Source organism: Bos indicus, chromosome 13 (assembly GCF_029378745.1).
Source record: "Bos indicus isolate NIAB-ARS_2022 breed Sahiwal x Tharparkar chromosome 13, NIAB-ARS_B.indTharparkar_mat_pri_1.0, whole genome shotgun sequence".
Taxonomy (NCBI): domain Eukaryota; kingdom Metazoa; phylum Chordata; class Mammalia; order Artiodactyla; family Bovidae; genus Bos; species Bos indicus.
This window is the reverse complement of record NC_091772.1, coordinates 62,193,802-62,217,057: the sequence shown is the minus strand read 5'-3', so window position 1 is coordinate 62,217,057 and position 23,256 is coordinate 62,193,802. Positions and strand designations below refer to the sequence as shown.

Sequence of the window (23,256 nt, the reverse complement as noted above, 5' to 3'; positions counted from 1 at the left end):
ACAGATAATGGGAAGAGAAGATTCAGTATGAGATAAGGGCAGGTGGATCCAGACCTAAATGAGATTCCTGGGCAATTACCATGAGGACTCATGACTACGCAACAGCAGTCCCCAACCTTTTTGACACCAGGGACTGGTTCTGTGGATGGCAGTCTTTCCATGGACAGACTGGGGAAAGGGGGGAGGAGGCAGGCAGGATGGTTTTCAAATGATTCAAAGTGCATTATGTTATTGCGCACTTTATTTCTAGTATTATTATATCAGCTCCACCTCAGATCATCAGGCATTAAATCCTGGAGGTTGGGGACTTCTGCTAGAAAATACTAAATTTCACAATGACCAACACTTGTAATTTTCCTCATTTCATGTGACATCAATATGATCAATGGGGGAAGAAAAACTCAGGAAATTTGGAACCACCATGGGACTCTGAGCACTTCATTCCTCCACCAAGGGACTAGCTAGTCTTCCCTTGCGTCTCCAGCACACCTCACAAGTCAAACAGCTACAGAATGTGAGGGCCGGAAATGATGGAGATCTACCACACAAGCTCCTCTTTATCTGATGTCTCAGGCTTGTGCCCTCACACCCCACATCCCCCTCCCCTGAGGACTTGGCACAGCATATCACACAGTGGGCTCAGGAAAGGCTACCTGTCTTCAGGCTGGCAGGACAGTGTCAAGCAGAGAAAAATGTGTCTCAGAAAGCAAATTATCAACTCTCTTACCTAAACTCAGATGATAAAACCATGTTATACTAGAAGTCAACACAATTTAGTTCCTGACTCCACTGGGAAATTAATCCCTATGTTCCCACAGCATTTCACTCAAACCTCTACAACTGTCATTATCTCTTCATTTCTGAATCATTCCCAGATGGGATCTGAACCAGTAGGAAATTTGCTCTATGCAAAGGGCTGAGTATTTGAAGCCTGGGTTTGAACATGAGGCTCTCACTCAGTTGTATGAACTTGGGCAAGTTACTTAACTTCAATACACCTCATTCATCTTATGAGTGAATGCCCCCTATTTGAGGTGACGTTTAAATGAGGTAAGGCACAAAAAATGGTTTGGTATTAAACAAACAAGTCCAGGAGAGAGACCTTGTCTCATTTATCCTATCTCCAGTGCCAAAAACAGCACCTGAGACCTGTCACTACCATCTCTCACCTCCATCCACTGCAACAGACATCAAATTAGTCTCTGTCTCAAACTGTTTTTATGCAACACCCAAGGAGAATTTTCTGAATCAAAAATCAGACCAAGTGACTTCTGTGTTTAAAATCCCTAAAGGAAGAAATGAAATGCAGACTGTGTGGTATCAAAGAGAAACACATGCAAACAAAAACCACCACAGCCCCAGGGTGAGCACCTGTAATCTATTTTGGCGATATTCATACATACATCCATCCGGTACTGTGTGTATCATGCTGCCATAAAATGTAAGCAGCTGGTAAAGCCACGTGTGTCTCCTGACCACACCTCAGCTCAGAAAACCTTAATGGCCTTTCCTCATCATAAATTTAAAACTCTTTCATTAGCAGCACATTAATACCTGGCCCCATGTGCTCCGCAAACTCTGCAGCCACTGAATACATGGGGCTAGGCACCCTGTGGATGTGCAATAAACATCCACTGACTCAACTATTTAATTTGCTCTTCCAGGCAGTCAAAAGAGACCAGCTCTCAGAGCCTCAGCTACAGCTAGCGACAGCTCATTCTCTTCCTCCATAAGGATTCCTCTGCTTGGCCTCAATGGAAGAAAGACCCCATGATCACCATATAAACCTCACCCTTCCTTGATCCACATTTAAACTTCCTTAAAAAAGCCTCCCCTTACCTCTCCATATATAGCCTCTCCTAAAGGCTCCCAAACCCACTCCAATTCAAGGCTGGTTGATGAGCACTTATCACTTTCAAGGTACCATACTGAGCACTATGGAATGGGTGGAGGGGACCCCCCCCCAAAAAAGCAATGTGGCCCTAGGTAAATACCTCACCTTTCCGGATCACAAATAGCTCATCTGCTCATCCCGAGGAGGCAGTGAGGATTAACTAAGACTCTAAGTGAAAAACACAGCATGTCCTAAGCTTCCCTATGTGTCATAAACCGCTATACATTTCTTAACCACAAAAACTGTATACATATATACACCATCATAAAGGGCACACTGGAAACACACTGTCTAGATCTGGACCTCAGGGAAGCAGCGTAATACAGAGATTAAGGGCCTGGACTCAAAGAGTCACAGACTTGAGTTCAGCCACTTGCTGGACACCATAAAGCAAATAACCTCTCAGAGTCTCGGTCCCCTAATTTGTAAAATGAAGATAAAATCTGTTAAGAGACAAGTGCAATATTAAATGACATAAAACCACACAACACCTGGCACATAGCAAGTGCCCAATTAGCAAAGAGCTGCTATTACCACTACTCTTACAGATACCCCATCAGAGAGGTGGATGGCAGGCCTGGTGCATCTTCCTTCAATGAACTTCAGGAGTTTCAATCCCAAAATGGAGTAGAAGCCCAGCTCTGCCCTGCAGCACCCCAGGTCAGCTGTGAAACCACGTACTGAAAAAGCACTGTTTATATAACCCTATTACACTGTCCCGCCAGTGATCATACGAAATTCTTTTCCATATATTAATTTTCTCATTTCCATGTATTTTTTCATTTTCGGTCTCCCCACCACAACGTAGACTACTAAAAAGCAGGCCTTTGCCCTCCTGCTCCTGGGTGTATGGCCAGTGCTTAACACAGTGCCTAGCGCTCCGTGGACGCTCAACAAATACTGATGAAGAAAGGAAGAAGTCCAGGGAGTTGGCTTGCTTTTCGCCATACTCGGGGACAAGCCCTTTGTAGTACTATCTTTCTCTCGCGTTCTACAGATGAGGAAACTGAGGCCCAGAGAGGTTAAAGCACCTGCCCAAGGTCGCACAGCAGGGAATTCAATACAGATTGGACTCCAAAACCTGGACTCTTAAATCATCAGGCGGCCCCGTCTCCTACAGTGGGGGGGTCCTCAGAACTTCCAGCAGGCCCACTCCAACTCCACACACGCCCCCTACCCGGCCCAACCACCCCGGAACCTCCTGCCTCCTGTCCTGGTTCCACGCCTAGGCCGCGGCCCATAAGCCCCCACGCCGCCGAGGGGCAGCCCCCACTTCCGGCCCGACGCCCCGCCCCCGCTCCCCCACCCCCCCCCCCCCGGCGGAGCGAAGAGCGCGCGCCCCCCAGCCCGCGCGCGCCGGGTCATGGCCCCGCCCTTCCCCCACCCGGCCCGAACCGCACCGCCGTGGGGAGCGGCCCGAGCACTGCCCGCGAGGCCCACTGGCGCTCGGCTCGGCTCGAGGCCCGCCCAGCCGCCCCCCAGCCACCGCCCCGTGCCCGCTGGCCGGCTCACCGGCTCTCGGTTGGACCGCGTCCGCTACCCGTACCCGGCTCCGGTTCCGTCTTCGTCTCGTTCAAACCGCCTGACCCCGCCCGCCCGCCCGCGCGATGACCTCACACGCACCCCCCCTTACGCGCCGACGTAAAGGCTCGTCATCGCCCGCCGGCTCCTTTTATAGAGAGGGACGAAGCGGCGCGCTGGGGGCGGAGCCCGAAGCTTGATCGACGGCTGGAGTGCCCTAGGGGCGGGGCGCCGGCTGCCGGGGCAATGCAACTGCGCGAGGTCTGCCGCAACCAATGAGATCCCACCTCGGGCAGATGTGACCCCGCCTAGAAGGCGGGATCCAGTTACAAATTCTCCACCCCAGTAGCCAAAAAATTGGTTTTACAATGAATTTCTATAAAAAAATGGATTATTAGATAAAAAAATAAATCGATAGGCGCTTTGAGGAAGGACTTAAAAGTCACAGTAGAGACATATTCTGCGACTTTTTTTTCTAGAATGACCCTGTAAATCTCATCATCCGTTTTTTTCTTAGTATAGTAATCTCGTTTAATTGTTTATGCCTTTATTGTCTGCTTTTCCATAAATTCCACGGAAGCAAGAATCTTCTCAATCCTGTTCCCACGGTGTCCAAGAGCCTGATAATCAATGGCACCCCACTTCAGTACTGTTGCCTGGAATCCCACTCCAGTACTCTTGCCTGGGAAATCCCATGGACGGAGGATCCTGGTAGGCTACAGTCCATGGGGTCGCTAAGAGTCGTACCCGACTGAGCGACTTCACTTGCACTTTTCAGTTTCATGCATTGGAGAAGGAAATGGCAACCCACTCCAGTGTTCTTGCCTGGAGAATCCCGGAGACGGGGAAGTCTGATGGGCTGCCGTCTATGGGGTCGCACAGAGTCGGACACGACTGATGCGACTTAGCAGCAGCAGCAGAGACTTGTTCAAAGAATGAGTTACACCCACTTTATGGAAGAGAAAACTGAGGGTCAGAGAGATCAGTTGCCCTGCATCACAAAGATTGATCCAAGTTTTGAGCTGGTTTTCTTGTCAAAATATCACTGATTCATGTGTTCAGCAAGTATTTCTTTTCCCTGATTAATCAAACCCTAGGGATTCGGCAGTGACCAAGAAACAGACATACCCTCTGAGCTCTTAAAGTTTCCAATCTGTCAGGGAAGGCAAAGCACATAACTAATTACACATCACTGTTTAATTACAAGGGCTTCCCTGCTGGCTCAGCGGTAAAGAACCAGCCTGCAATGCAGGAGACATAAGAGACACTGGTTTGATCCCTAGGTTGGGAAGATCCCCTGGAGGAGGAAATGGTAATCTACCCCTGTATTCTTGTCTGGAAAATGCGATGGACAGAGGAGCCTGGCAGACTACGGTCCCGAGGGTCGCAAAGAGTCAGACACCACTAAGCACAATGAGCATGTTTAATTACAAACCAGACTTCGTTAGACAGGAATGGGCTGTGGCAGGAAAGATAGCACCTGCATTGCAAGGAGAAGGGGCCTAGAGGCCTCTTCTGGGCTGGGTCTCATCCAAGTAGTTGCTGACGCAGGGGGAGATGTTCAGGGAAGAATGGGTTAGGGAGCTGGGACAGGAGCTCTTTATCAACTGGTCTGGAGGCATTTCAATATTTTAACCACCAGTACTGCTGGGTTGTCTTGCTGGTAAGTACCGCTCCAAGAGTATACAGCAGGAGAAAACCTGACCTCACCTAAACAGTGTGGGAAGGCTTCCTAGAGATGATACTTGCCCTAAAATATAGGATGTTAACCTAGCGAGAGGGTAGAAAGACAAACAAAAGGATGCAGCAAAGAACCCTGTAACAAATGATTATAGTAATAGTAGTAATAGCAGCACTATATGGATAATTGAATAGTCATAGTGATTTGGGCATTTGTGTTAATTACCCCCAACTTATACACAAGGATGTTAAGTCTCCAACGCTTTCAGTAAATTTTGTAAGTAGCAAAGCCACCAGGTCTAGGTTCAAATCCTGACTCTGCTAGGGGTTAGAATCAAATGAGATGTATGTAATGTTCTTAGACCACTCCCAGCACATAGTATGTGCTCAATCAATGTTAATGGTTTCAAAGTCCCTTTCAGTTGATGTCAATATTCAACTTCTGTCAACTGATATGCTGTCAGCAGTACCTGAAAGCCATTTGGGGTCGGGGAGGAAGGGGTGTGGGAAATGAAAGTCAAGTCAAGAAGGGCCTCAGGTGTCGGACTACCATTCGAACCTGGTTCTGGAGACACAGGACATCATAGGTCTCTGAGCTAGAGCCTGAGAAATAAAACTCATCTGCCCTCCCAGGCAACAGTGCCCCAAAGAGATGAGAAAGGGCCATGTGACCTACTTAGGCTCCACCCTCCTCTCTGAGAAGGGGGTTAAGCCAAGGTTGTCTGAGTCACATTAAGCTCTAACTGTGAAAGACCAGAGGGTAAAAAGAAAAAAGAATTTCCATCCAGTAGGACAAAGTTGGGAGATTTTACTATGTGCTTTTAAGTGACTTTTAATATATGCAATAATCTCTAAACTGTAAGTCTCCTCCTCAAAAACAAATAAAAAACTATGACTTCAAACCTGAGTTTTCCAAATGTATGACAAGCTTATTCAACTAAAAACTGGTGTTAGGAGGGCTCATCTGCCTTAAGCACCTCACAAGCTCATGAAAGAGATGGGTACAAAAATAAGAAATAATACAGAGTACTTTGTGCTGAGATATTCTCCTATCAGTCCACAGGGAAGGACAGATTAGAGAATGTCTCTTAGTGCTGCCTAGAATGGGGGCAAAGAAGTCTTCCTGGAAGAGGTGAGAACTGAAGGACCAGGCAAAAGGGAGAAGGCTGTTCTGGGGAGAGAACAACATGCACAAAGACCCAGTTAAGCAGCCACCAAATCCAGTAATAAAGTTAAACAGAAGAAGGGATAGAAGGCAGAAAGGAGAGAAGGAAGGTAAGTTGAAAAAAAGTAAGAGAAGGAAGCAAAAAGGTCAATTTTATCATAGGCTGCAAAGGGCAGCAGGTAACTTCAGAATCCAGACACACACTCATACACACATACACAGATGCAGGGGAGACCAATGGATTCACAAAACAGATTTCAATTCACAACTTCTTTGCACTGGCTGTGTGGCCTTGGATACCCACATCTGAGTCTCAGTTCTTTTACCTGGGATCACTGTAACCACTGCCTCACTTCAGGGTTGCTGGGAGGACTCTAAACAGTAAACAATAAAGCAGCTGTTGTGTACTCAGCACTCACTACCCACAAGCACTCTGCATGAGTGATCCACACATCAGCCTTATGAAGTTATTATCCTTGCCTTACAGCTGCATAAACGGAGGCTCAGAGTGGCTACGGAGCACATTCAAGGTCACAAGCTAGGAGATAAAGCAAGGAGAGGCATCCCGTCTGGGTGCAGGAAGGAATTAAGGACCAGCCAAGCACAAGCCTGGAACAGAAAATCACTCAAGAGCCAATTGACTGAGGTAGGCTGGGGGATTCCCTCTGTCCAGTGCTGATCCCCCACCAAATAACCATGGAACTGTTCAGAGGTCAGTCAAGCACCACCAGGGAAAATCCCTTTCACAGATCTCTGGGGTGCCAGACTCCAAAGCCACCCACACTTACTCTCCCTAACAAGGAGCACGGGGACCCCAACATGTTGTGGATGGGGTGATGGACACAATTTCAGCACCAAATACTGCTGTTGCTCAGCTCTTTTGCAACACTTAGATGAAAATTACCTGTCCTTTTTTCAGATTTTATTAACACATTAATATTGGATGTTACCATCACTATAAGGGTTTTGTTATCACAATGCCATTCAGTACATGTGAGGGCTCACTGTGTGCCAGGCACCAGGCAAAACAAGTTACCCAGGTTAGAGCCTTAAACATTCACAGCAGCCCTAGGAAGCAGGTAGGATTTATGATCCTCACTTTTGAAAAGTTCCAAGGTGATACATGTGAGCCCCCAGATACAGCCCCAGGCAGCCAGAAGATAGTTTCAGAAAAGGTCTGCTTGAGGTACAAACCCCAACTACTTTGCCAAGATCAGAATGTCCATCACATTCTCCACCTGGCCCCCATCTTGAGAAAACAGAGAACTGCCCCCACAGACCCTCCAAGGTCTCCCCTTAAGGCTGCTCCCAAGCAGGCCACAAGACCCAAGGGCCCCTCACCTGGATGGCTAGTCCATCTCCTCTCTTGGGGTTTCGAGGCCGAGGCTGTTTATTTCGCTTCATCCTGTCCTGGCACTTGGTGCAGCACTGTATACGAGATGGCTTAATAAGGCAGCCAAGGCCCCTGGGGCCTGAACACCTGAGCAGAGCACCAGCAGGATTGGCTTGCTAATTGCCAATGTCTCACCATGGTGACTTGCACCTGGGCTGTTCTATTCTAGCCTGCTGCTGCTGCTGCTAAGTCGCTTCAGTCGTGTCAGACTCTGTGCGACCCCATAGATGGAAGCCCACCAGGCTCCCCCGTCCCTGGGATTCTCCAGGCAAGAACACTGGAATGGGTTGCCATTTCCTTCTCCAATGCATCAAAGTGAAAAGTGAAAGTGAAGTCGCTCAGTCGTGTCCAACTCCTAGTGACCCCAGGGACTGCAGCCTAAGAGGCTCCTCTGTCCATGGGATTCGCTGGGCAAGAGTACTGGAGTGGATTGCCATTGCCTTCTCCCTAAAGGAACCAGATGACCAATCTTAACCTCTGGAAAGCTACTAGATTCTTCATCAGCACCGTTTCACTGACCAAAGGCTAGAGGTAGTGACACAGAATTATGACATGATGGACTCTGGGCTTTGGGCCACATGGCTGGGTGGACCCAGGTGAATTACTGAACGGAGTTGCAACATTAAACTTACCAAGGGCTAGAAACACAGTCCACCCAAAGAACTGGGGGGCCACAGGCAGCTGTCAAAAATTGATCCTGGGTCTTTCCCAAGGAGTCTCCCCTCACTGGAGCCAAGTCCCCTCACTGACCATGGCTCAGTTATGACATGACAACTTAGGAGTGGTGGAACAAAGTGCAGGAGAAGCCTACAAAGGGACAAGGAACTGGACGGTCAGCCATGGGATTTTTGACTCATCTCAACCAGCTTGCAATAGCTTTGAGAAATGACCTGGACATGACTGATCCAGACATCAAGGCTTTCAATGAACTTGTTATTTATTTGGGGAAACAAGGTTTAGAAATCCATTCACTATCACAGATTGGTCGTTGGAAGGGCATCAAGGAATTCTCAGGCTCCACTTTAGAGTTAATGTATCAAAAACTCTAGCAGTAGGGCTTGTTCTCCACTGAACAAGCCTTACAGGGGATGCTGATACATTGGAGTTTGGGGAACATGGTACTAGACTTGGGGGTCACCTGTGGTACTTAAAAGGGCTTCCCAGGTGGCTCAGAATCCACCTTCAATGCAAAAGACATTCCCCCGGGTTGGGAAGATCCCCTGGAGAAAGAAATGGCAAGCACTCCAGTATTTTCGCCTGGAGGATCCCATGACAGAGAAGCCTGGTGGGCTATCGTCCATAGGGTGGCAAATGAGTCGGACGATACTGAGGCAAACTTCCACACTGGTGGGTTACTGAAGGGGGGTTATTTCAACCATCCACCTTTCCACTTTCCCCCACATACCCCACCCATTTGATCTGCAAAAGAACAAAAGGGACACCAGATTGTTAGAGAAATACTGATTTTAATTCAACATAAGGTAAACTCTAGGCATCTGTCATCTTTCAGCCTAAAAATTAGCAAAACTGTTGAAACAAGGCACAATTTTTCCCCATACTTGTGGCTCCAGTTACAAAAAAAATTATGAAAATGTTTAAACAAAAATAGAAGTCTGAGATTAAAAAAAAAAGTATATAAAAAAACCTCCCACAAAACCTGTCAACATTGTTCTTTATTCTACAAAATAGCACCAGTAAGAGTAAAAGGTGTTAAAAACCATTACGACAGCATTTCTGAAATGCAGCTTGTCTGACCTCCCACTCCCCCTAAAAAAAAAAAAGATTTATTGATTCATCATGGAATAAAAAAGGACTTTAAAATCTCAGGAGGGAGGGAGGGTTGAGCTTTTATTGCAGTTTTCCCCCTGCAGTCTCTTAGAGAAGGGGAAAGTGCGAGGACTGTGCTTCTGCCCCTGGCTGAGAAGATGGGGTGTTACACTGGGGACCTGTGCCTGCAGAGTAGCCTGGAGGGGTGTGGGGTAGGGTGGGGGAGGGTCTCATGTAAGCTTCCTCCTCCTCTCCTCTCACATGGGTATAAAGGGGGAAGACAGTGAGAAACCATACCTGTCTATACCAATATATGGCAGCTTATAACCCAGCCCACCCCTTCCTGAGTTTCCAGAGGGTTCTATTGCAGTCACTGGGAGGGATTTAGCTAAGGGTAGCCCTGCCCTCAGATTTATGGGAAAAACATAGCCCTGAATGTGATGATGATGTCATCCCTGCTGAAATCATCATCCTTGTGGAAAATACTCTAAATGGGCCAGAGATCCCAGCCCTTTACACTGAGGTGGGGGCAGGGTGGGGCGGGTGGGGACGACGACGTGCCAGGGAAGAACTCAAGACAGACATGGACATCATGTCCTCTTATCTAGCACTAGAAAAAAACCATACTGGGCCCTTCAAAGGTCCCTTAGCTACCTGTCTACCGCTGCACACTCCTGGAAACAAGGAGCCGCAGACATTTTAAAAAATTAAAGTCTTGCAATAACTGTCTTGGGTGATTTTTCAGCATTAACCTGAGTCTTGGAGAGCTGTCGGCACTGTGGTTTTGGTATCTTAGCCATCGTTTCTCTGAGCTGTAAACCCAGAAAGGAAGGGGGAAAAAAAAGCCATCTTACTACCTATTTCAAGTTTTAAAGTTTTAAAGTTTCAGGAGAAGATAAAACGAGCACCGTGTTTGGCCGCTCCGAGCGGCCGGGTCTGTGTTGTGCACAAGGAGGTGGCACCTCGGGGTCCCCAGGGAGGGGACAGGCAGCTCTGCTCCCAACGAGGTGCTCGGCGAGACCCCGCAAGCACAGCTGGGCTGGCAAGGGCAGAGCCCGGCTGCACCTCCTGGGTTGTGGCTCTGCCCACACGCCCTGGTGCCTAGGGGACTATTCACAGGCAAAGTAGTCCTTCAGGGGGGCGAAGAGGTGTCGGATGACAGGCACGCTCCAGGACCTCCCAAGCAGCTTCTGACGGGCCACACGGCCCATGTTGGAGACGTCTGTGTAGTGTACAGGGAAGCCGAAGATCCTGGGTCGGGGAGGGTACCAGAGTGAAAAGACAAGGAGTCAGATGCGCTCCCACCAGCATGCTTAGCGCCTCTGGGAGACTCCTGGCCGAGGCAGCCCATGTAGCTCTGCTCTTCCTGCCCTTTGACCCGTCCCTTCCGCCAGGCTTTCCCGTGAGCCCCCTCTTGACCCCCAGAGGTCAAGTCCACCAGTTCTTCGGCTCACAGATGCCTGTCATGAGGGCACAGTCCCTCTTTTGAGGGTACTTGTCTTGTGCACGGCCCCACGCTTGCACTGTACTGCTGCCACATGATGCTCGCTGGACTTTTCTTGTATGAATGACTGAATGAATGCCAAGATGGCCAGCCAGTCAGCAGACAAGTACCTATCTTCACATCACAAAAGGCTAGAAAGTTAAGCCATTGCCATACTAAGGAATAGGGACACTCACAAAGCAGATCTTTTGTCTAATCATCAGATGCTCAGGTAATTGACCATGAGTAAACTGAAGCATCCTGCATTTTCTTTCCCTCTTCAAAGCAAATTGCTGGATCAAGGCCCAAGCTGGACTTAAATGGCAGATGGCAACGAAATATACCAACAGCCTCCTGAGTGGCATTCTACCACAGGAGAAGAGGTACAGGTCTGGAAAGAGGCTACAGATACACTGGCCCTCACTCTTTCCCAGGTTTACAGTCCATACTACGAATTAAACCAAGAAATACATCCAGCTTTAGAACTAAACTATCTGGAGTGGAAAATACTCTATCAAAATAACCCTAAGACACTGCCAAAAATGTAAAGAGGAATGTTCACAACCCCTTACTACAGTCTCATCACAATAACAAAATAAAACAAGAAAAAAAAAAGTTAAATGCAGAACAGGAGAAATTAAATCAAAGAGTTGGTTCTTCAAAATAGATAAAATCCAGACTTAGCCAAATAAATGGATAAGGGGCAGGACAGACTTTGGCTAAGGAGTTTTGGAACAAGCAACTCAGCAGGAGGAATCCTGAGAAAGAAGGAACGGCTTGCCGGTAGAGTTTACTTTAGCTGGATCCTCACACATCCTAGGGTCCCAGCATGTCAGGGCAGGCAAATGCCAGGGAAACACAGCCAGGTGAGACAGATGTGCTGTCTCATGGCCTCAGGTTTCAGATTCCTCACCACCGGCCCTTTTGCCATTTCTGCTAGGAAATAAGCACCAACTGGAAAGGTTACTCCCAGCCCTGCTAACGTAGAAGGTCAGTGAGACTATGTGGAACATGCTGCTGGCCTTAACCATGGTTTCTACCCCCTTTCTCTCTGTCTGCTTGATTCCCCTTTCCACGAACAGCCTTGCTCACCTTTCTAGCTCAGTGCACCACAAAACATCTTCTTTGCCATTCATGACAACAGGGAAAAGTTGGTTTTTCCCCTGTCTGATCGAGTTCGACTTGGTGGTTATTGTCTGTACTTTCTTTAACTGGAGAACAAAATGACATCATGGAGTGAGCACAGAATGAACGGTTCTGGGTCAAGGCTCAGAAGCACCTAAGGAAGGTGGAGGAGGAGGGAGGGCAGGTGTGGGAGAGAGGGTGGCAGGGCCAGGCTCAGATAGCGAACGAGAAAAGGAGAGACGGAAGGACACACTCTGTGCTTCCCACAAAAGCCAAGAAGTTAATGAGCAGGAAGGACCAGCCTCAGAGAGAACAAGAGATAAACAAAAGTGTCCATGAATGAGATCAGATGGGCATCAAGGAAACAGTTATTGCTGAAGCAAGATTAAGCAAAAGGAAAAGTTCCCCCAGATTATAGAGGATGGTCAAGCAGGGATTGAATGGAACTTAGCTTAATGGAAGCTTTGAAAATTAAGTTTCTGGAGATATTAATAAATTATTTATGACTTAATAGCAGATTTTTTTTTTTTTCTTGCAAAAGTGTACTCATTTCTCACTTGGGAGTCTCCATGGAGTGTGCATTCACAATGGGAAAGTCTAGTTGCCCTCTCTCACTTTCTTTATCAAGAACCCCTCCTCCTCTGTATTTGAAGATGGGATAGAACAACTGTGTGGGGAAGGAAGCCCAGCACCAGGGAGTCGTGTGGGGTGAGGACACCAAGGTTCAGTCCCATTGGAAGGTCACCAAGTGGTGGGCCAGGCAGCGCGCCGCTTACCTTTGCTGTCCTATTGAACTCCAGGCAGTCCTGCAGCTCGAGCTTATCATTCTTGGATGCTATCACAGGCCTGGGAACATCCAAAACCCATTACTTCCTACTGCCCGGAAAAAGGCCTTGGCTCGGTGCCTCCCAGGCTGGGAGTGAGAGCCCAAGCTGCAAAATGTGCTCTAGCCATGAACTTGCTACAGAAATATGATAAAAAGGGCCCAGGCGTGAGCATAAGCCTGGGGGTCAAGTCAGGGACAGGCTAGCTGCTTGGGGCAGGAAGCCCCAGGTGCAGCAGTGAATGGTCCCCCTACCCAAATGCTAACAGTAGTCAAAGCTCCTTCACTGAGGAGAGCAGGATGGTGAAGCACATGATTAGAGTGGTCAGGAGACACTTCAGTCTTAGCCCCACTGCTCACTGGCTGAATGAGTGACCCTGAGCAAATTCTGCCATCTCTGAGCCTCAGGAGCCTGGATTAAGTCTTTGTGGGTCTACTCAATACAAGTAGTACATCAAATCCATGATTTGGTGGCTTACTGCTGGAACGCAGCCTCAGGAGGCTTTAACAGTGGGGTCCAGTTAAGGACAGTAGTTAAGTGGTTCACATTAAGGGCTACAATTCCCCTTGTAACTTTCACCATTGAAACCTGCAAATGCAGAGAGAGGCAAACAGATGCTTGACAAAGAGGATGGATAGAACTTTAGATACTGAAGTGGTTAAGCAGGTCCAAAGCAGAAAACTAGGAAGAGGTCTGAATGTACAGGGTTGATGACCACCACAGCATCCCTGGGTAAGGAACTCAGAGGCCAAAATGAAATCAGATGTCAGATTGGACACGGTGCCCACAAGAGGAGCCACTGAACACAAAATACCACACTGACCTCACCCTCTCTCCATTCCCAACTCTTTCATGGACTAAGGGTTCACAGCCCTGCCCTACATTCTGTTGATTCTAGGACTGAAATCTTAAAAACCAAGGTGTTTAGTCTAAGGGCTAGATTTGGTCTGTGACCTATGGTTGATGTTGAGTCACTGATCCTAAGATCCCGACTGTAGCAGCTCACTTCTCATCCCAACTCAGACAAAGTTCTGCAAATCCCAGTATCTAGAATCTGATCCCTCTTTGCAATTCCACAGGACACCTTCCTGGAGCCACCACGCTCATTGTTTTCAGTGCATGTGGATGCTACCTCTTGGTACCAACACAAGCACAGAGTTGTCCTCCTCTGAACCACATCTGAGCTGCCTCCCCACTTCTGTTCTCATCTCATAATGTCTATTCTTCCACCAAAAATCCCAGAGAACCAGAAACACATCTCATGCACGAAAAACTCACCTGAACTCCCTGAGCCAGAGTACATTTAACTGTTGCCATGGCCACAGGCCTCATGTAATTTGGCCTATTTCGCGCTCCTCTCCCTGACTCCTAAAATACTGTTTTTGGAGCTGCTCTGTGAACACCCTGTGACTATGACCCCTGACCTTTTCCCTCTGAACTTCATGCCTCTGCTCCTTCTCTTCTGGTCCTGCTGGAATAAGGAGCCTCCCCATCAACTTTTCCAGTGCCCTCTCCAGCCCTGACCCTGAATTTCTGTCTTTCCTGTGCCTACCCCACTGGCAGGGTCAGCTCTGTTAGAGCCAAGACTGGCATTGTCACAGCACAGCTGGCAGCAGGGAGTGCAGCGTCCGGCAGGGCGAGAGCGAAGAAGCAGGTCCAGATGTGGACACTGCTCCATCTGACAGGCAGATCAGCCAAACGAAAATGTCAGATACCCAATAAAAATTCCAAACTATTCCAGTACCTTCTCACCTCTGTCCACACTTTGCTAAATGCCTGAAAGTTATAATTCCAACACTTCCTTTTAAAGAATCTTTTTTTGAAGCTAACTTATTTGCAAGTCCTATTATCATCACATTTGGTATCTTAATTAGCAGGTTGTTCTCCCTGAAGCCACATGAAAGAGGTAATTAATCATCAGTAATACCACTTGTTTTCTTGGCTTTCACCATGACAGGACTAATGAAAAGTTGGGTAAAGAACTCAGTTAAGAAAATCCAAAGACAGGCTTTGGGCTACTGACGGTTATCTCAGCTCTGCCACCTGATTGGTCACCTCAGGCCTGGTCCAGGGATCACCACTTCATCCTGGAGGTAAGGAGACTGGGAAAGTTCATTTCCCAATGGACCACAACAGGGAGGTGGAGAAGCGTCAATGTCCCTGGCTGTGACAAAGCCTGCTCCAGCACATAGTACCAGGTTTAAGCACCAGGTCTGTGGGCAGAGCAGGAGTAAAGTATATTGTGGAATCCTGGCCTGAGTCTCAGGCAGTTGCTATACAGCCTAACAAGCTTCAACCATAACACTAAGGGTTGGTCTGAAGCAGAAGGTGAGGCCTTTCTCAGCAGAGCAGCTCTTTATACAAGGTTCCAATGTGCCCCTCTCCTAAGAGTCCTAAGAGTTGGTGGTTATGGCTCACACCATTATATTTAACTCGGCTGTTACCGGTCCCACCAGGAGCCCCTTGTTACCTGTTCATCCCGGGCAGGTTGCCCCAGAAGTATCGGGCTCTGTGAGCAGCAGACACTTTGATGGCATCAATCATCACTGGGTTACACTGTGGGGAGAGAACAGGGCAGCTGCTGGGAGCTCAGGGCAGAATGCAGGTGGCACTGGGGACATGGCTGTCCCTGACTGTGCGGGAGGTATGACTCCTGCCAGGCGAGGGACTGACCAATTCCCCGCAAGAATCTGTCTGAAGGACCAAGCCTGTGTCTCTCTGTTAATGGTGGGGAAAGAGACCAGATCAGACTTGCTGCTTAAGAGGCGGTATTCCCTGGGCATGTCAAATCATTACAGAAGCCCTGGGTACGGGGGTAAAGGAAGCTCAAAACTGAAACCCAGCAAAATGGATGAGGTCCTGGTTATGCAAATGCAGTGCTGGCAAAATCTGACTTCTGTCACTGGTCAGCCAACGTTCACAAGGCATGAGGAATGGACCAACCAGTTCCAGAACCTCCCTAGTAGAACAGAGGCTTTAAAGTCGGGGGGAAGTAAGTCTATGTGTGTGTGTGTATCTGTGCTCAGTCATGTCCTACTCTTTGTGGCCCCATGGACTGTAGCTTGCCAGGCTCCTCTGTGCGTGGAATTTTCCAGGCAAGAATACTGGAGTGGGTTGCCATTTCCTCAAGATCTTCCTGACCCAGGGATCAAAACCTGCATTGGCAGGCAGATTCTTTACCACCAGCACAACTTGGGAAGCTTATATACATACATACATACATGTAAATACATAGTATTTACTACCATGCTTGATGCATACTAAGCAGTAGGTAATGATCTTTCTTATGGTCCCTAAAGCAGAAGTTCTGAGCATAAGGGTGAGAAAAATTCAAGTAAAAAGTGTCTGGTCCGCTCTCATGGTGCCTCCAAAAGTATGCTAGTCTCATCATCTCAACTTCAGTGGGTTTAGAGTGAGGTGAGAGATCAAACATTTCCCACATACTCTCACAACTAGCCATGCCCTCCACGGGAAACCATCAATTCCAACTCTGGAAATAACCCTCACCCCAGTGCCAGCAAGCCTTCCCATTTGTGTTACCCTGAGAATCAAGACTCCAGACGTCCTCACCTCCAAAAACCGAGAGATGTCCCGCTTGTCGCCAACCTTCATGGCCACCACATTCTCAAACATCCAGAAGAAAGGCCGGTCTTCACCCTCCTTGGGGCGAGTGTAATTCAGCAGGTGGTAGAACTCAAAGAAGAGCCGGCCTGTGCCCTCTGAGCCCACGAAAGACAATGGCAAAGCCAGGTTCAAACCCTTCAGCCCACTCTTCCATATTGAGACCAACATATTCCCAAGGACTAGCTATGCTGATGACTTACTGTCCCCTCTCCCTGCCACCATCTAGAAAGCCAGGCATCAGCCATGCGAGATTCATTTTTATCTCTGGAAAATGAGGAGTCACAATGAGGGATGAACAGAGCCAGCAAGTACAGTTGGCCAGAAGCTAACAGCTCCTTCTCAGGGCACTCTTCCTGGCCAGCAGTCAGGGGACATAGGGTCTCTTGGGGTCTATGTGAGAAGGGATGCTCACCATACAGGCCTTTTCTGGCAGGGTTCACATTGGAGAGATCATTGCATGGGCTTCCACCAATCACCAAGTCAAATGGGCCCCATTCTTCAATCTGCAGGAGAAAAACAGTCAGGGCTGGGGCTGGGGATGGAGAGATGAACAGCCTGGATTCCAGGTAACTAGCTAGAAGAAAACTCACTTCCAAGTCTTGCTTGGTCATTTAAATTTCCCAGCTTCACTTTTGACCCAAGAAATCCAAAAGCTCAAGCTTCTCTGAGATTGCTTTACATATGAAGGATTTTCAAGTTGTGAGCTTAACACTACAGATGGATGTAACCAAAGCTGTTCTTCTGCCACAACCCTGGGCAGGTAGGTGACCAGTTGGTTGTAAGGATGTATGGGGTTCAGGGAGAAGAAGAAGTGGGTGTTGCCCTCACGTTTTTCTTTGTGATATTCCTGACGTCATTCACGTATTTGATGTTGCCCTCGTGCTTAACGGTGCCAACGGCAATGGACTCTTCACACACTTCGGAGGCCACGTATTTCTCCACTTTGATGCCCAGTTCTTTGAGGACCAAGTACCCTATGGGAGGCGGGGGCGGTTGTCAAGGGGAAGAGAAAATCTATCAGGATTGTCCTGCCCAGGGCCCATCCTTCCAGTGATTGTCTAGAAGCCATCTCCAGACAATCTTTAGAACTCAGACCAGAGACATAAAGATCATGGCAGTCCTCAAGGGAAGCCATGCTGTCAGCAATGAAACTGGGCTCCCCAGACTCTCTGCTGTGTCCACTGGCCGTTATGTATCAAAACTTACTAGTGCATAGCCAATGCTGAGCACCATCCGCTCCAGGACAATCAAATACATTTCTGGCAAGCTACAGTGAGAATAAGCCATTGTACAAACACAAATAGTTTTTTAGAACCTACTTTCCCCAAAGGGAGGGGAAAACAAGCCACTGGTGATGACCTGGAGTCTTTTAAAGCTATCAGTATTTTAGGCAGGTGGACACTGGTGAACAAAAGTAAATATTAATACAAGTGATGCTAAATACACAGCAACTGATTCTCACTGCTTCCTACTCTGGTAAAAGGGAAATATTCCTAACAATATATTATAGGGCACTTCTGAGGAATGAATCAGGCAAAGCCCCCAGAGGCAACACATGTTGGCTATGCTAATTCTATACATGGGAAACCTGGGGGAAATGGGAAGGAACTGTGATGAGTTCAGAATTAATCTCCAATATATCTATGATATGAAACAGCAAATAATTTCCCAAGATTCCTACACATAAAAAATAAAATCCATGCCTTTAAAGGAGGAGGACCAGTTATGTGAAATGATGGATTCAAGGAGAGAAACAAGGAACCAATGGATTTCTCAGAACAGGTGAGCAATGGGTAACCCCAGGGGTCTTTCCTAACATTGAAATCAGATACCTGAAGCAGGTAAGCATCCCTAGGTGAGCTCTAAACTCACCTGTTGCAATTCCATCAAACAGTGACAAGACTCGAATAGGCCGCCTTCGGTTTGCAGGAATCGCAGGGTATAACTTGGGGGCTTCCTGCCAGGTTAATAAAAATAGAGATCATAGAGGTGGAGGTGCGGAGGTGGGGCTGGCCTTCCTGAGGGGCAACAAGCCATGTGTTTTAACCTTTCTGAGCTGGGATGCCCTGAGCATGACCCTTCTACCCTGAGGACATGGAACAACGAGACTTTGACACTACTCCAGACGTGTTCCTCCATAAACAACAGCAAGCAGCCCAGGAAAAGCCACTTTCAGCCAGACCTGAGAGTAAGTCAAAGGCTTCCCTCCCCCCTGCAGTTCTACTAAAACTAAGACTGGGTCAGTTCCATCTTATTTCTTCAGCAGGCCCTTGAAAACCCAAGCCAAGAAGGAGGGGAGGGAAGAACCCCAGAGCCGCCTGGGTCTCCAGCCTGAGACAGATGCTCCTTTGGACAGCGGAGCTTTGTTTGACAGACTGGGGCGGATGCCAGGCTTACATATTCGAGCCCGGGGTCGCTGGTGAAGAAGGCCTGCAGACGCACACTCCAGTCCTTGCGGCGCCGCAGGATGCCGTGGCAACGCTGCGGGAGACACATGTAGCAACTCCAGGGCTCCTGCAGCTTGGCCTCTGCCGCCGTGCCCGCGCCCACCAGCACCTCCAGACACTCCACGCAGAAGCACCTGTGCCAGGCAGCGGGGGAGGAGGGTGCCTGTCATCCGATGGCTCTCCTGTGACCCAACCCTCCCCATGGAGATGGCTCGTGCTGGCTGAAACCTTCTCAGGCCCCTAGCTGCCCCTCCCCAAGGGCGGGAAGGCCTGTGTTTGGGGAACACCGACCTCTTCCTTGGGGACCCATGCCATGCCCAGAATTGGCTGAGCTCTGGGGGTGATGGATTCTCCTCTCTCATGCCCCGAGCTTGTCCGTACATCCTAGTGCTACTGTAGGGATGTATAAGCACTTCAAGGACAGGCCCCCGCAGAATAATTCTGGCTCCGGGCCCTGGTTCCCAGTCAGCGAGGCGCCAGTGCCCAGGCCTGGAACCCGTCCGGGGAGCCCTGCGGCTCACCGGCAGCAGCTCGTGTTGCTGCACAGGAGCAGCTCGCGGCCCTCGCAGCACACGGTGCAGTACGACTGGTAGCCGTCGTCGTCGTACATGTAGAAGAGCTCGAGGAAGCGGTCCTGGCAGCCAGAGAGAGACGCCTGTGAAGCCGGAGGCCGGGCACAGCCAGCCAAGTCCAGCGGGCTCGTCGGCCCTCGGACACAGCCACACAGCAGGTCGCTGGTGGCCTGGTGCTCTTTACAGGGACCACTGGCCTGGGTCTGCAGGCCAGCACCCTTGGGAGGGAAGGGTAGGGTGATTAGCCCCCCTAGAACCTTTCCTGCTGCCTACACTCGGGAGGCTTTTTTTGAGGAAGTACGGGACGTCACGGAGCAGGCAGGGGGCGGGAAAGTTCAGGGTGGGGATTGGACTTACCCGGCATGTCTGGCAGAGCCCACCCTCAAAGAGAGGATGGAAGGACACGGGGTTTTTCCTACCACAGGACAAACAGCTATCTGTAAGAAAGACAAGGCCGCTGCTAAAGCCTTGGGTCTCACTGCGCTTTACTCCATGCTAGGATTATGCAACGATTTGTCTCTGGAACCATCCTCGATCCCACAAGGAGACGGTTAAATCAACAGCTCCAAGCAGAAGGTCCCACAAGACAGGCAAAGGATTGGCCCAGAAGGAAGAACGCGGGGCTTGGGGCAGGTGGGGGGTGGGGGGACCTAGGTGTGCAGGGGGGCAACAAGTAGCTGCACCAGCAGAGGCATATGCTTGGAGAGTCTGGTATGAAAATCTTTCAAGACTCTACACAGACTGGCACTTCTGAGGGTTGTGGTCATGCCAACTTGCCCGTCGTCCTAGGATAGGACTTGACTGTGACCAATCCTACACACAGACTATAATCTGTGATTTCAAGAGCCGGGGTCCTTTTCCTATTAGGCTATCCAGCCTCACGTCCCATCAGCGGGTCTTACAGATCTGACCAAGTGGGCCGGGCCTATCGAATACCAAGGACCCTCACCCCACGCCCATCCAGGAAGCAGACAGATGGCTGAAGGAGTCTTGAGGGCTGGGGAAGATCATGGGTCCATGTCCTGAGGATTGTCAGGGTCTGCTCCAAACGTGGGCTCCCTGGGTCAGCAGCTGTGCCATTTTCCGACCCTGAAGTGACTAACCACTTCATATTTTGACTAAAGACATGGGGCTGAGGATGCAACAGACAGCCTTCATCACACATCCCGAGATCCATTAGAAGTGTACTGGGTTCCCAGCCAGGGCAAAGGAACCAGAGCTGGTTTGAGAATGACAGTCTTCCACCTCTGAGCCAGTTGCAGTGCTTGTTCAGGGGGCTAAAGAGGCCACAGATCGTGGTTTCAGGTTTGTGACTCTCCTGGCCCAAGTGTCATTTCCTTCCTGTCCCCAAGCATCCTTCGTGCCCACTGACCTTAGGAATCACCCTCAGTGAAAATCAGGTGACTCATTCTAAGTAGCACCTGAGTAAGGTAGGTGTCCACACCTCACCCTGAGGTCAAGGCAGAGTTCGGGGTTAACCTCTGCAGGGCAGGGCAGACCAGCAGCACTGGAGCACTAGCTGGGAGCACTACTGAGGAAGGGAAGCCAGCAAGGGAGAGGGCGTTACCTTCCAGATTGCCTTTGTTGCTGGCAACATCCGAAGCCATTTGTTCTGTTAAGAAAAGACAAGGTGATGAGAAAAGATAAGGTCAGAGAGCCTTGTGCTGGGTGTTCCTCCCTACCTGCCCACAGCCAACTGAGGATGCATGGGTCCCTAGCCTCCCCTCCCCACCCCACAGTCACCTCGACTCTGGTCCTCCTCTCCTCGGTCCTTGCCGTTGTTGTAACAATTTGTCTTGAGGCGCTTGGGTGGGGGGCAGTAGTCAGAGGTGGCTGAGTCGTCAGCTGTGCGTCTCCGCGTCTTATTCTCTGTGAAAGGTGAGAAGGCAGCCGCGGCTGGGTGGGAGGAGGGTGCTGGGAGCACAGGACCCTGTGTGCTAGGCCTGGGTGCCAGCTGCATCTGGCTGTGACCCGCTGGGTGTCACATGGCCCCTCTTTGGACAACTTGGATGAGGACGACGTTATCTGAAACTCACGTGCCTGACCCACGTACAGGGCCTTAAACAGCTATAGATGCAAAATGCATCCACCAGATCCAGCTCAGTCTACAGATGCCACCAACTCTGCCTGAGATCTCTGATAAGCTGAAAGCCACAGGAAGCTACTGAGAACAGCAATCTCTCACCATTGTGACTGAGGGACTGTGTTTTAATTTAATTCCGATGCACATTTTAAAACTTTTGATAGATCCCATTAACTAATCCATTGGGAACAAGCTGGACATTGGTGAAAACACCAATCAACTGTTTGTAATGAACACTTAGTGTCCCAATTGAGATGTTCTAAGACACTTAAAGCAAGATATTGAAAAGAGGACTATCATTTTTTGTACTAAATGCTGGGAACAGATTAAGTGTATGATCAATATTAATTTAAGCTTTTTGATGTGGCTGCCAATAAATACTGAATTATGTTAGGTGGCTACTGTTTTTATTTCTATAAATTCTATTTTTATTCAATCTACACAGAATAATCTATTAAGGGACATGGTTTAATTTGACTCTGTCCCTGGGAGAGAAAATTACACAGCCATTAATAAGGACACTTTAGTGAAAAAATGACATTTTACAGTGCTTATACCATAAATATTGAGAAATGAAGGGAAAGTAGAAATCCAACCAGTGTACAGGAAGAGCTGGAAGGATGTGCACACCCAACCCCAGTCACCTGGAAGGCAGTCGTGAGGGCTGGAGGGAAGGGGAAGGTGAGAGTTCAGGGTGACTTTTCAACAGATTTGATTCTTTTCGGGGTACTTTATGTGCAACAGATTGAAAGAAAGTGCAGAGAAAAGAGGGCATAGTCAAAAGATGGTGAATGAATACCGTGTTTCCTGGCTTCTAAGTTCCTACTGCCTGTACGACGAACCTTCGATTTATTAACCACTTTTTGCGGGGGAGGGACAAAACAGAACAGAAAACACTGCGTTAAATGGAAGGATGAGAAGACATTCTGGATTTCTGGAGAGAAACAGAAAAGCAGCTGTCTAAACACGGAGGAACTGCAATATTGGTCAACTTGAGGATGAATGGTGCCCCTTTCTAAATGGAGGTGACCTAGATTTTGGTTGTTTTGAGGGATTTTTTTTAACACTTTCCTAGTTTTCTCCAATATTAAGGGCTTAATTTCTTCCCCTTAAAAAAAATAAATAAATAAGGTGCTAGTGTACATTCCGCCTTGACTGTTTACTGATCTGTTCTGAAACAGATTCAATCTCAATTATCTGTACTTGACCGTTTAGCAGGAAAAGCGGCCAGTGAAACTAGAAATGTTTGGGCTGTTTTTTGGGAAAAAACTAACTAGTCAGCCAGGGAAAACTGACTGCTGGAAAGCCGGGGTGAGGTGAGAGGCAGCAGGCATGGCTGCACCACCCAAGGGTGCTCTCACCAGCAGTGTGGCATGGGTGTGCCACAGGGCATCATTCATACCTGGTTGCTTGTTGTTAGGTTTGAGACCCTCGACCCCAGTGGGCTTAAAGCCTCCATGGGCCCACTCCAACATGGGCTTCAGCTGATCCTCCAGTGAGTCTCCAGGGCTGCTGGGGAACATCTTGCCAGCCCGGATCCTGGCTTTCTGCCGAGACAGAGATAGAATCTGATAAATAGGCGGGATGGGTATTTGCCTGGCTTGCCCCACCCAGGGACTCCCCTTGCTGGGGCCTCATTGCCCTTCGCACTGGGCCCTTTCATAGCCAGACAGCTGTC

The 23,256-nt window shown here is 48.9% G+C and overlaps 2 protein-coding genes across 11 annotated transcripts in view; both read right to left on the bottom strand.

Moving 5' to 3' along the window:
- MAPRE1 (microtubule associated protein RP/EB family member 1) overlaps positions 1–3,524 on the bottom strand; it is a 28,170-nt gene extending 24,646 nt beyond the window's left edge. The window contains exon 1 of one of the 2 annotated variants that reach the window (XM_070801501.1): positions 3,441–3,524. The gene's annotated coding sequence lies outside the window, so the exon portion shown is untranslated. Of the gene's footprint in view, positions 1–3,406 lie in introns of both variants that reach the window. The other variant, XM_070801500.1, reaches the window with a different exon arrangement.
- Positions 3,525–9,099: 5,575 nt separating this feature from the next.
- DNMT3B (DNA methyltransferase 3 beta) overlaps positions 9,100–23,256 on the bottom strand; it is a 34,338-nt gene continuing 20,181 nt past the window's right edge. For 5 of the 9 annotated variants that reach the window (XM_019972248.2, XM_070801495.1, XM_019972249.2 and 2 more), the window contains 14 exons: positions 22,981–23,125; positions 21,239–21,364; positions 21,063–21,107; positions 19,853–19,932; positions 19,445–19,557; positions 18,874–19,057; positions 18,349–18,433; positions 17,305–17,450; positions 16,889–16,979; positions 16,423–16,571; positions 15,323–15,408; positions 12,805–12,874; positions 11,996–12,114; positions 9,100–10,671 (listed from right to left, as the gene is read on the bottom strand). In XM_019972248.2, the coding sequence (XP_019827807.2) occupies positions 10,530–10,671; positions 11,996–12,114; positions 12,805–12,874; positions 15,323–15,408; positions 16,423–16,571; positions 16,889–16,979; positions 17,305–17,450; positions 18,349–18,433; positions 18,874–19,057; positions 19,445–19,557; positions 19,853–19,932; positions 21,063–21,107; positions 21,239–21,364; positions 22,981–23,125 (1,581 nt within the window). In that variant the 3' untranslated portion in view covers positions 9,100–10,529. The remainder of the gene's footprint in view (positions 10,672–11,995; positions 12,115–12,804; positions 12,875–15,322; positions 15,409–16,422; positions 16,572–16,888; positions 16,980–17,304; positions 17,451–18,348; positions 18,434–18,873; positions 19,058–19,444; positions 19,558–19,852; positions 19,933–21,062; positions 21,108–21,238; positions 21,365–22,980; positions 23,126–23,256) is intronic. The other 4 variants (XM_019972251.2, XM_019972252.2, XM_070801497.1 and 1 more) reach the window with 2 other exon arrangements.